A 12303-nucleotide genomic window follows, 5' to 3' on the forward strand; every position below is an offset into this window, starting at 1 on the left:
ATGAAAAAATGACCTCTAGTGGGTTTTTTCACCACCATGCGGCCTTCTAGAGAAACAAATGTGCATATCAAAATTACAAATCACATTGCCCTGTGGTTTGCTTATTAGTTATAAGTTATAACCTCTATGATCCCACACTGTAACAAACCTAATATGTGAGTGATGATGGAAGACATTACATCTTGAATGTAACTTGATCATTCAATGATATACACCAACAAAATAAAAACAATTAACATAAATGCCATTCTCACCAAATTGATTATGTAAAATGAGCCAAGCCTTAGCAAGTCTAAAAGCAGCTCTTAAATAATATGATATATGGATGATTTTGTCACAGAGAATACAGACAAAAAATATATATATGATAAGGTAATGGTTCTTAGATCCATCCCCAACCTAAAGTACCTTTAATAAGATTTGTTACAAAAGGGGTAAAAAAAAAACCTCACTCAAACCTAAATAAACCAACTTTAAATGCCTAAGAATGGGGCCTGAAAGGAAAAAGACTAAACACATTTCTACAGTACATGGTATGGTTCTTTTACATAGAGCTTACAGAGAGTAGAATGTGTTTGTGTTGCGTTATATGGCTGTCGATACATGGAACCTCCATAAGTAAATATGAAATTGGCACAGCCATACATGGAACCTCCATAACTAAATACGAAATTGCTTCCAGCCCGATTGTGATTTGACAGCTGAATTAGTCTTCAAAGTGATGGTTCCATGTGGTGATGCTCAAGGTTGCGAAGTACAATTCTTGCAAATATTTTTGCTTCAAGTGGGGCAGTGGCTGCAGCAGCAGCAGCACGCAGAACTCGTGCTGCTCCTGCATTCTGCATAAGGCTCGCATGGTGCATAGCATGCCGGCCACCAGGAATAGTAAACTGAAATTAAAATATGACAAAAAGGAGTTTCTTTTAATAAGTTTAACAATGTTTATCGAATTTGCATCCAAAAGAAAATGCTTTATCAAATATTAAAGAAAATAACAAAATAGTTTACTATGAAGACATTGGATATGGCACCATAAGGAGAGAGAGAGAGTCAGTGTGTACAATTACCTGTAGAAGAGCAAATGCAGCACATGCCTTGAGTATAGATGATGGATTTCGTAGCATGGCAACAAATCTCCCAATTTCAGCCCCACTGAGGAATATGAAATCAAGGTCAAAAAATCAGCTGAAGAAAAGAAAATTATAAGAGGCTGTATTCTGTGCATTAGGCTCTTGCTTCTGCAGGTTTGGGAGAGGCAGTTGACAGGCAATCTACTTTCCAATTTTGGTGAGCAGAAAATTATAAGAATGACTCACACATGGGGACGGGGGGGAGAGAGAGATAGAGAGCACAGCAAGGCAGACTTTCTAACAACAGTAATTTTAGTTCACAAAATGACCTTCCGACTGGAGTTTACAGAAATAAGATCAGCAAATGGGTCTATAAACCAACATCAACTGATGAAGTTTCAAAAATAATTTAAAGAAATAGGAAGGACCAACAAACTAGAGATATTCAAGAGGTCAATCTCTTTAAAAAAAAAAAAAAGGGTAGTATTTTGAATTTTATCTCACATTATTTAAACCATTACAGCTAGTTCCTAATATGTAACGGAAAAACAACTAATACGTCACCCCAAAAAAAAAAAAATGAAAATTCTATACATAAAAGTAATATAACAAACAACCATGATATGGATGAGTGATGAGTAAACATCTCAAGATGTAGAAGAAAAAACAAAAAACATAAGAAAAATGGGTAAGAACATAATGAACAGGTTTGAAGTTTCATTTCTTTTTTCTTTTTTTTGGGAGGGTGGGGTTTTTTTTTTTTTTTGTTGCGGGGGGGGGGGGGGGTGTGGTTGAAAATCAAACTGGTTCAGAGTGGAATTGGTTGAAAAGTCAGTGCAGCCAAATCCAAGAACATGAGGTGGTATATAAGGGCATATGACCTTAAATTGACTTTTGAAGAAGCTTAAGTTAATCATTGAAGGGCAGGATTGAAACCACAATTTGCAATATCACTAGAGAGAGAGAGAGAGAAGGGAAACCTGCATCTCAAATGCCCTGCTTCTTGAATACGAGCTCCTTCTGTTACTTGCGACAATGCTGCAGGGGCTGATGATGCAGCAGCAGCAGCAAATGCATGTGGATCAGAAAACGTAAGGACAAAGGCTTCAATGTGCTTCAAAGCCATCCTTCTAGCGCCATCTAAACTCACACTCTTTGAAGTGCTTTCTGATGAAGTTCCTACCAGAGCATATTCATCCATTCTGCAGAAAGTACAACAAAAATTAGAATTAATATACATGCAAGTTAATGAAGTTGGATTGTTATGTAAGATGAAGGGCTAAGATTCTACGGTTGCTAAAGGCTATTATAAATAGCCTGTTTTGAGTCATTGTAGAAAGCCTTTTCGTATTTGTTTCATGAAATTTCATATTTGAATATTTCTTTAATTCTTTGGGACTAGAAATTGATATTTGATAGTTCCAACTTCAATTCTATTATTATTTTATTATTTAATCTTGTTTGTTACTGGAATTTCTTCTTAAATCCTTCTCCTAGATTAGACCTAAGTTCTACTCAACAATCATTTTGTCATTATCTCCCTTTACTTAAATTTCTCCAATATCCACTCAAAAGGTAAAAAGAAAAAACAGAAATAACCATAATATCAGTGCATTGGTGCTGTAAATTGGCTTTTATATCGGTAAATTGCAATTCCAAAGCCAAACCTTGTTTTCTAATAAAGAAATAGACCAAGATACACAGAGTATTTCATCAGAAGAAAAAACTATGAAGTTAAAAAAGAAGAGAACACTAAAAGAGATAGAAAAAATAAATAAAAAATAAAAAATAAAACAAGCCTATCTAAAAGAAGCTGACAAAGATAAAGAATGAGAATTATGAACATGCATCATATCTGTCACAGGGATAAAATGAATACCTCCCATCAAACATGTATGCCAAGGCTAATGCAGCCATGAATCGTGCCATTTTTGATTGCGAAGAAGAACAAAGATGAACTAAGGCAGGAACTCCTCCTTCCTCCACAATACGGAGAGCATTACCAGGATTAAAAGCAAGATTCCAAAGAGCTCCTGCAGCAGTTTCATGGACATCCTGAAAAGGAAAAAAAAAAATAGACCATCAATTTATGCCATTCTTATTCTTAAAACAAAGGTTGAACATTATATTGTTGTAGGGACATTGGTGACTAAGAAGAGGAAATGCTTACCTCAGATTCAGAGCGCGCCAATGCAATTAGAGGTGCTACACCACCTTCACGTCCAATAGCAACACTAACAAATACCAAGGGAGATATATCACCTTAGTATTGATAGAACATAGATTAAGAATAAATATGCAATCTTACCTAAAAGGAATTCTGGACTACACTTAGAGAAATTAATTAACCCATAGGGGTGAAACGGTGTGACACAACTGAAAACAACAAAAGATAAAGGCCGCAACAGCCGGCAAAGTAAAGGGAAAGGCCAAAACAGCCAATCAATAGAGTTGGAAGTACGGGCTCGACTTTGTCGGCAGGAGAGGGGGATAGCTGCAATGATGGTTCAGGCGGTGGTCATGGTGATCAACTAAGATTGATCGGTGGTGAGTGGTGGTTGAGGATGGTTTATACATGATCAGCAGTGGTCGGTTATGGTCTGCAGTGATTGAGCATGGTTTATGGGTGGTCACTAGTGATATATCATGGTCAGCAGTGGTCAATTGTGGAGGCTGGGTAGTCGGCGATGGTTGATTATTGTGTATGGGTTGTCAGTAATGATCTCCAGTGGTGGGTTTACAGTTTACATTAGGCTCTAATACCATGTCAACCAAAGATTGGTTTAGGGTTAAAAAGTAATTAACCCTATTACTCATCAGTTAGTTACACATTAGGCACTAAATACAAGATGACCAAACTACCGGCATAGCTTATACAAAATTCCTCATAACAGCCTCTAAGGTTGAGAAGAAGTCCCAGAGATTGGAGAGAATGCCTTGTGAAAAAGCTGCATATGGGATAAAGAATATCATTTTACTTTCTCAACTTAATCCATTACTGAATATGTTACTGTTCTTTCAATTGGTATGACCAACTTAGGAACTCCAGCCCAACTGCAGTGGCTCTACTGTTTAAAAAGGTAAAAGAAACAATTTAAAAATTCCTGAGCTGTGGTTTGACTGTGCTTTCTGTATAAAAGCTATAATGTGTATAACCAAGGAAATTGATGCAAATCGGGATAAAATCTTGAAGTTTCTGAATTAGAAAAACCAATGCATTTTGCCTTTGTCTAGGACCGTTAAGAGAGGAAAAAATGACACGTATTTGGCAGAATTTAGGCTGCTAAATATGATTCCAATCTTATCAAATATATATATATATTAGTCCAATTGCAGAAGTCATATCCCAAGTTATCGGCTTTAAAGTTTTATTCTTAACACAAGGACATCCTACCAAATCAGCCTTTTACAAATAGTGTCACAAGCACATACTTATATGCACCAAGAAGAAAGCAAACCAATTTTTTGATTACTTTCAAGTTAATTGTATATGGTATACATCTTCAGGAAAAAAAAATGTATATGATATACCAGATCCAAGTTGGCTTGATATAATGAATTCACACCCTACCAAAACTATACCGCCTTTAATCTGACCAAAACGCAATCTCAAGGATTTGTTTCCAAACCACTGACAGCTGTAGGTTGCATCAATTTTTCCAGCAAAGACAAATTAGGTATGAAGAAAATCATCATAACATTTAAAGCTCATTCAGGCACTGTGCTCCTCTCTTCAGGCCAAAATGGAGGGAAAGAACAAAGAGATAGGCACTGCACAGGACCAGGTTTTTTAATTTGTTTCAGACGTATACAGTTGTGTGTTGCATATTAATTCCATAACGTAGCTATTGCAAACAAGACTTTTTACGTTAGGTTACACTCAATCCGTCTTTGTGATTTTGTGGCTCTAAATGTCCCAGCTCCCTGATAAGATTGTAGTTAGTCATGCAACAAATGCTGTGTCAGTTTTGCATTAGCATAGTTTTTAGGTGCATCAAACAGAACATTTAGTGTGGTTCCTAAATTCGTTAAAAGCTTGTCTAGAGATCATATATGTAAAACACAAATGAGATGATAATTATAGGAAAATTTATGAACTCAAGCACATACCTGTTGGCTTCTGACACTGACAATCCCCAGAGAGCACCGGCAGCCCTCTCTTGAAGACCCGAGGAGGCATTTGAACAGGATTGTGCAAGAGTAACCTAAATTATCACAGGAGATTTTTTATAAATTTTGAAATTTTAATAGAATCAAGGAGATATCTCATGTACAGGATGCATACACAAGAATCCCCTAAAGACTTGCAATCTAGTTCAGCAATCTGGTTCAGTTGAAGGATGGTTGTCAACTTGTCATTGACTTAACCAAATTTCAGATATTTTCTTGGTTCAACTAGAGCAGAATAGTGCTATCCATAAATTAAATTAAGGGTTTTAAGAACATAATTGTAAAAAATTAAAACATTTAATGAAATAAACACTAATCAATTATCCTTAAACAACATGCTCCTTAATTGTTTGAGAAGACTGAAATAAAGAAATTGCATCAAAATAAAACTTAAGTATCACACACAGTAAGCATATTGATGCACAATTATACATGCTTAGACTTTATAAGGCTGTGCTCCCTCTGAAAATGTGAATTCTCCTTGACTAGGACAAAATTATACTAGTTGATTATTTCTTTAATTTGACTGCTGCTACCTAAACAGAAGAAACACATATTCCCGGACAAAATCAAACCTTTCTATCAAAGTTCAAAAGGTGTCCAGCCGACAATTCCATATTTCTGACATATCAACTTCAACAACAGGAGCCTATAGTTTATGAACCTTTTTCTTTTTTTTTTTTTTGATAAGTAGTTCATGAACCTTATACATGCTTTATATTCAAAGAAATGGTATTTCCAGTTGAAAATAGTAACAAGAAACTACTTATGCAGGTGAAGGGCTTCATCTTCTTTTTCCTATATTACTGAGAGCACTAGCTAATTAAGAAGCACTTTCTATATGGCATTGAAGAATTCTCCTCTTCTACAGCATATCAAATAAAGCACTCCCTCTTGAACTACTTATTGTAGGAAGTTGTGCAAAAGGCGACGTAGGAGTACAACAACTAAAACTACTTGGACTCAACAAGGTAAATATCATACCAAGGCCTCAACGCCACCAGCTGCTGCAATTGCTTCTCGATTTCTGTCATCAAATGATAAATTCCACAATGCACCAGCAGCTTCTTGCCTATTTGACAAGTAAATAAAGGGATCAGATAAAACTCATAAGCAAACCATGCATAGCATATAAGTAGATTTAATCATATAAGAAAGGTTTGAGTCAATAAAGTTATCGATATAAAATTTGAAGAGGATTGGTACATAGACAATAATTGCTAATCAACATAGACAGACTGAACAGTGAATTGGTAAGATCCATGATTATTTAGCATCTTTTGGGTGACTGAAAGGGGTTATGTTATCCAAATTCCATATCAAGGCAGCTACAGTGGATTCAATTGTTAAAATTTTAAAAATAAAGATCAGTACATTCTCCATTTTGCATCAGAAATCATAGTCCTTAAATAAATTAATGAATAAGGCAATGAAAATGCAGCTTCAAAGATCGACAATTATGATACAAAATGCTTGTCCAAAAAATCAGATGGGAGCAAGCTCCCCCCACCCCCCTAGCACCTTTATTTTCCTTTTAAGCACAAAGGGATAAGTTTTAACAGCTAGAAGTATATGTAGTGCCAACTTGTTCAGTGAGGCAATTAACTGAATCGCCATTAGTCAAGAAGCTTTCTACATGTAACAATAATTATTACATAAGTTAGAAGCCATGGATGAATGAATCTATTAGCTTAGCTATAACAAAGATGCTATTGATCATAGATTACAAGAGCATATCAAATAGACGCCAATAAATGCAGCTATGAAACTGTAGAGAAGCTTAACTAAGAAATATGAATTCAGAAGAAATTGAAAACTACCTGACACCTTCATTAGGAGAACGAGTAAGCTGAACAAGTGCTTCAAGAGCACCTGCCTCTTGTCCAACGGCAGCATTATTATTGTTGCTATCTCCATGAGCAGCCAAATTAGCCAAGGCACGAGCAGCCTGGTATATACCAGGAGGGCAGTTAATTAATTTGCAACAAAGCCACATGCAAACATGAGCAGGGAGGGAGAGGGAGAGGGAGAGAGAGAGCAATGGGATCTCACTGAAGGAAGACCACTATGCTAGATAAAATTACAGAACCATTTGAAACATGAAATCAGATATCAATAACTACAATGACAGCGAACATCAATTTTAAGATGTTACCTCCACCTCATTCTACCCAAGCAAGGCATAAATCAATAGCCAAGTCCCAAAAGAAATCAAAATACAGGAAAACATGGTCATACCTATAGGATGAGGAAGATGGGTTACAAAACATGAGTGAAATAAGACAATAGTATAACTTATGACTACTGAAAACAATCAATAAAGAAACCTCCTCATTGCACTAAGATGTAACCTGCCCACTATAAACGTATACCATAAATGAAATTTCAATATAGAACTGCACATGAACCTCAGACTACATCGGTTTTCAAGCACCATAATTTCCATTTTGGGTTAAACAGATCTACTAATTCTTTGATTCCAGTCAGGTAAGAGGTATATTGATAAAAAAAAAATAGTAGCACATTCTTAGTTTGGAGGGAGACACAGGTCATCACAACCTTAAAACTTTATGGGGTAAGTTTCAAAGACAAAATCCACCATATCCATGAGTCCTGAGACCAGATTTGGAGGCCTACTTTCTTTTCAAAAGATTTTGATCATTCATAAAAATATCATGAAGAGTTGTATCATGATTTTTTTTTTTTTGATAGAGAACTTGAAAACTTTCATTAAACAGAACAAAACATTACATCATGATGGAGAGCTTGTTCCAAGAAACAAGGATTCTCTTCCATCCACACCATAAAGTCAACAATACTAATAGCATGTTTTGCTAAGAGATGGGCAGGTATTTTTCCTTGTCTACATACATGAGAAAACAACACTTTCCTAACATCATGACAAGAGCTTTGAATCCCATAAATTATAAGCATCACCGAAACTGACGGAAGCAATAAAATCAGATGACCCAGCTTACCAGGCAAAAGCTACCTAATCATTCTACTGACCAAAATTACAATAAATTTTTAAAGGAAATGAAATTGAAAAGCTACGAAATCATTTTTTTTTTTTTGATAAGTGAAAAGCTACCAAATCATTCTAAACGATAAACCCTTAGATTTATTGAAAGCAAGCTACTTTAAATCCTGTTCTTTGATTGACAAGTCAGATATATACTGCTTAGAGAATTGCCAATGTGCTTGTTTGGGATATTCTATCCTACTAATGAAAAAAGTACCTGCTCTTGCACTCCATCAAATTTGCAATTACGAGCAAGCATAACCAAAGCATGTACACCGCCTGCTATTGCAACTTCTGTGCTACACTTGTCATCCGCTGCCAAATTTGCCAATGCACCAGCTGCACGTTCCTGAAAAAATACAGATGTAAACCAAGCCATCATGAAACAGAAACTTCCAATCTTATGGAAGAAAATCAAGAATGGCATAAAAGGGGCAAAAAGAAAGCATGACATTAAAGGAACCTACCAGGACTCCTTCACCACCAGTGGACCATTTGAATATAAGATCAACTAAAGCTTTTACTCCTCCAGCTTCAGCGATGGCACCCTAATAAGGAACTCTTATGTATTTAGGACTATAAATTTTGAGTATATGCCATAAAATGAGAGAATGAATTCCAAAAATCAAACCTTGTGCTCTTCCCCAACAGAAAGATTCCATAGTCCTCCAGCAGCTTCTTCAGCAACCAGTCTATTCATGGACCTTGCCAAACCAGCAAGAATATTGATTCCTCCTTCTTCTGCAACCGCTTTTGCAACTTCCGCATTCACAGACAAATTTGCTATAGCCTACACAATAAAAATGTAGGGGAAAGAAGGAATAAAAACTTAACCTAGCAATCAAGCTCAAAAATGTAGTAAGATAATGAAATAACCATAGAATGATTATGTATACACTGTATCAAGTGTATCTCATCGAAATCTACCCAACCCATCTTTTTAGATCAGAACTGAATTAAACCTATTAAAAATAAGATGGCTCGTAATTTTATAAATAGATTTACCTTTGCAGCCTCTGACTGAAGCCCTTCCCGCCAAGATTTTGCTAAGTCCAGAAGGAGGCATATGCCACCATCATTCATGACTGCTTCGGCCCTTTTACTATCTATGCTGGCATTTTCATCATCAATGACAACAAATGTTGCAAGTCCAGTAGCTGCCCTTTCTTGAACATCCTCTTGTGAGCTCTGCATTAAACTGAGCAGCAGCGCTGCACCTTGCTTGAGCCAGAAATTATCCAAACCGTGTTGATTGCTCTCAGCAATACGCAAAAGTGTATGGGATAGGATCCACTCTAGCCAATTCATGATTTCATCCAAGTTTTTGTCCTTATTCTTTGAATTCCTCCAATCCAAAAACACATTTTTCCCTTTGTTCGTTGTATCGACAAATAAAGAAGCTATTCCTTTGAAAATTTCAGTAAAAAGGGCAAGTAGCAATTTTCCTTTATTTTTATTGGCAGACAAATTAGCATCTTCTTCAAGAACCGGACAATTCAAGGCACACAAAACCTTCAAGCTCTGTGATGATGATAATAATCTTGAAACAGCAGTTGGACCAATATCGGTTCTTGAAACATCTAACCCAGTCAAGTTTGGCAGCTTATGCCAAAGATGCGAAACTACACCCCACTTCATATTTGAAGTCCCAGCAACTGAGAGGAAACGAACTGATACTACATTTCCCAGAGCCATCTCATCAACATTGAGACAGTCTATGAACCCTATATCAGTCAAATTTGGACAATGCTTAGCCAAAGCATTAATGGCATCACCGTGAACATCCCTAATTCCTGAAAGGCGAAGCTTTTTCAATTTAGAACAACAAAATGCTATTGCTTTTATAGCATCACTACTGATCCTTTCACAGAAATCTGGCCCAAGCTGGAGGCTTTCAAGTGCCTCATGCCGAGCCACAATCACAGAAAGTGTCGCATCAGTTATTTTCCTGCAGTAATCACCACTTATTTCACGCAAATTCCTAGCTTGAAGATGTATTATCGCATCAGCAGACTCTGCACCACGAAACCTAAGCTTCTGAAGATTCACACATCTAAGAGCAAGTGAAGCTGCCATAACAGCATCACATTTGTGTGCACGTAGATCCAAAGAGTACCACAAACAAGGAGAAATTCCAAGATGCCTCCATGTCTTGCAGGTAGATGATAAGCTTGCCCGGTCACGATAATTCAGACAAGAAAACAACTGAATCACTGTATCATCAGGCAGGCTAGTCCAATATACATCCTCTTGTCTCTCTAAATCCAAAACATCATCTTCTACATCGGGATAACCCTGCAAAACAATCTTCTCCTTCCCTTTTTTCGCCACCTTCCGCCGCACCCTACGACTCATATCTCAATCAATTAACACAAACCCAGATACTAATACACTAATCAACCTCAAATGCCCCAATCTTATAATCAGTGAAGTAACTAAGTCCGACCCAGAAACATATACCATTAAACTCAGAAACCCAATTCCTAAAACCACTTAAGGAACACAAACACACCCAGAAATCAATACCCTTTTCACCTCAAAAACCCTAATACTCAAACAAGCAATGAAATTGTAAGCATATATCTCATATATTTCAAAAGATTCATAACATTCTACAAAAGCAAAAATTGCAGCAACACCACCTATATCCAATATCCAACAGAATCCAGAATCATAAATTCAATACAGGAGGCAAAATCAATGATTATTTGTCAAACCTGAGAGCTAAAGCTACATGGGTTTGTGGGCAAACCCCTAAAAAGCTCCAAGCTTGATGATGGTATTGAAAAACCTCTTAACGGAATTACATTGAAGCAGCTATAGCTTCAATGGAGCTTCAATGGATGATAGAGAAAATAGAGAGAGGGAGAGAGGAGACAGAGCTGTGAAAAGGGTAGGAGAGAATTCAGTCAGTTGGGTTCTTCAGACAGAGAGAGAGCAAAACCAAACCCTCATAGCATATATTGTCTACCCCTCTCCCCCTAAAGCCTATGTATATATATTTTCTTTCTTTCTTTCTTTCTTTCTTTCTTTGTTGTTTTTTTGTTGTTGCTTGTGCTCCGTGCTTGTACACCAAGAGAGAGAGAAAAAGAGAGAGAGTTTTTATGTGTGGGATTGGAGAAGAGAATTACAGCATTGATGTGGGAAGAAGAGAGGGTCAGAGAGAGAGAGAGAGAGAGAGAGAAGAAACGGTGTGAAACTACAGCTCATCATCAGGGAGCGAGCAACCTATATTCTCAATTTTCTCAAACTCCATCACCATTGTACAAACAATATCTACGGTGATTTGAACATCAGCTCATATAAGTACTTATACCACATCAGCTCATATAAGTACTTATACAACATGTGCTTGTTTGTGTCTTTGGGATTTTGTACAACACTCTTTTTTTTTTTTTTTTTTTTTTTTTTTTTTTTTTTTTTTTTTTTTTTTTGTTTCTTAGAGAGGTTAGGGTTAGGCAGGGAAAAAATTACTACAGGATTTAAAACCCAAAAAAAATAAAAATAAAAAAGATGAGATATTTGGTAATGTAAGTGATCGAGGCTAATCAAGGATTAAATTATTTAAATTTTTGTTTAGTTTACATTGTTACCGAGTTCGAATCAAACTCGAGCTTCGAGTTAAGTTTAGCTGTTATGTTCATGTTTGATTCATTGATTTTCATACGTATTTTATCTTGTTATAAACTTGGTTAAGTTACTTATGCAAACTAATCTACTACAAATTTTAGTTAAGGAATTTATAGTTGTACATTTATTAATGCAAATTAAAGATTAGGAGATCAGAGTTAAGAGTGGTTTATGAAAAAGGTAGTTACTCTTTGTTTTTTTTCTCTACCAGTATATAATAACGGTCTTTGGATGGAGAAGAAGTATGGAAAAACATCTTGTAATGTAATTAACCAAGATATATCCACTATTGAAAATTCATTAATGGTACATTTTGACTTGTTTTCCATACCATAGCGAGTATATGAAGACAAAGAAATAAACAGCCCATATTGATCAGTACACTCCCATTTTTAATAAGATTTCGGCTAG

The 12303-nt window shown here is 36.2% G+C and overlaps 1 protein-coding gene across 1 annotated transcript; it reads right to left on the bottom strand.

Annotated features, from left to right (window-relative positions):
- Positions 1–258: 258 nt before the first annotated feature.
- LOC115983553 (protein ARABIDILLO 1-like) lies at positions 259–11535 on the bottom strand. The gene is made up of 12 exons (XM_031106258.1): positions 9268–11535; positions 8894–9052; positions 8730–8810; positions 8480–8611; positions 7061–7188; positions 6225–6312; positions 5181–5275; positions 3241–3304; positions 2950–3125; positions 2051–2272; positions 1068–1152; positions 259–890 (listed from the first exon to the last, which is right to left on the bottom strand). Exons 1-12 carry the CDS (start codon positions 10615–10617, stop codon positions 714–716), a joined length of 2757 nt encoding a protein of 918 aa, XP_030962118.1. The 5' UTR covers positions 10618–11535; the 3' UTR covers positions 259–713.
- Positions 11536–12303: the final 768 nt, after the last annotated feature.

The sequence above is a fragment of the Quercus lobata genome, chromosome 4, assembly GCF_001633185.2.
Source record: "Quercus lobata isolate SW786 chromosome 4, ValleyOak3.0 Primary Assembly, whole genome shotgun sequence".
NCBI lineage: Eukaryota > Viridiplantae > Streptophyta > Magnoliopsida > Fagales > Fagaceae > Quercus > Quercus lobata.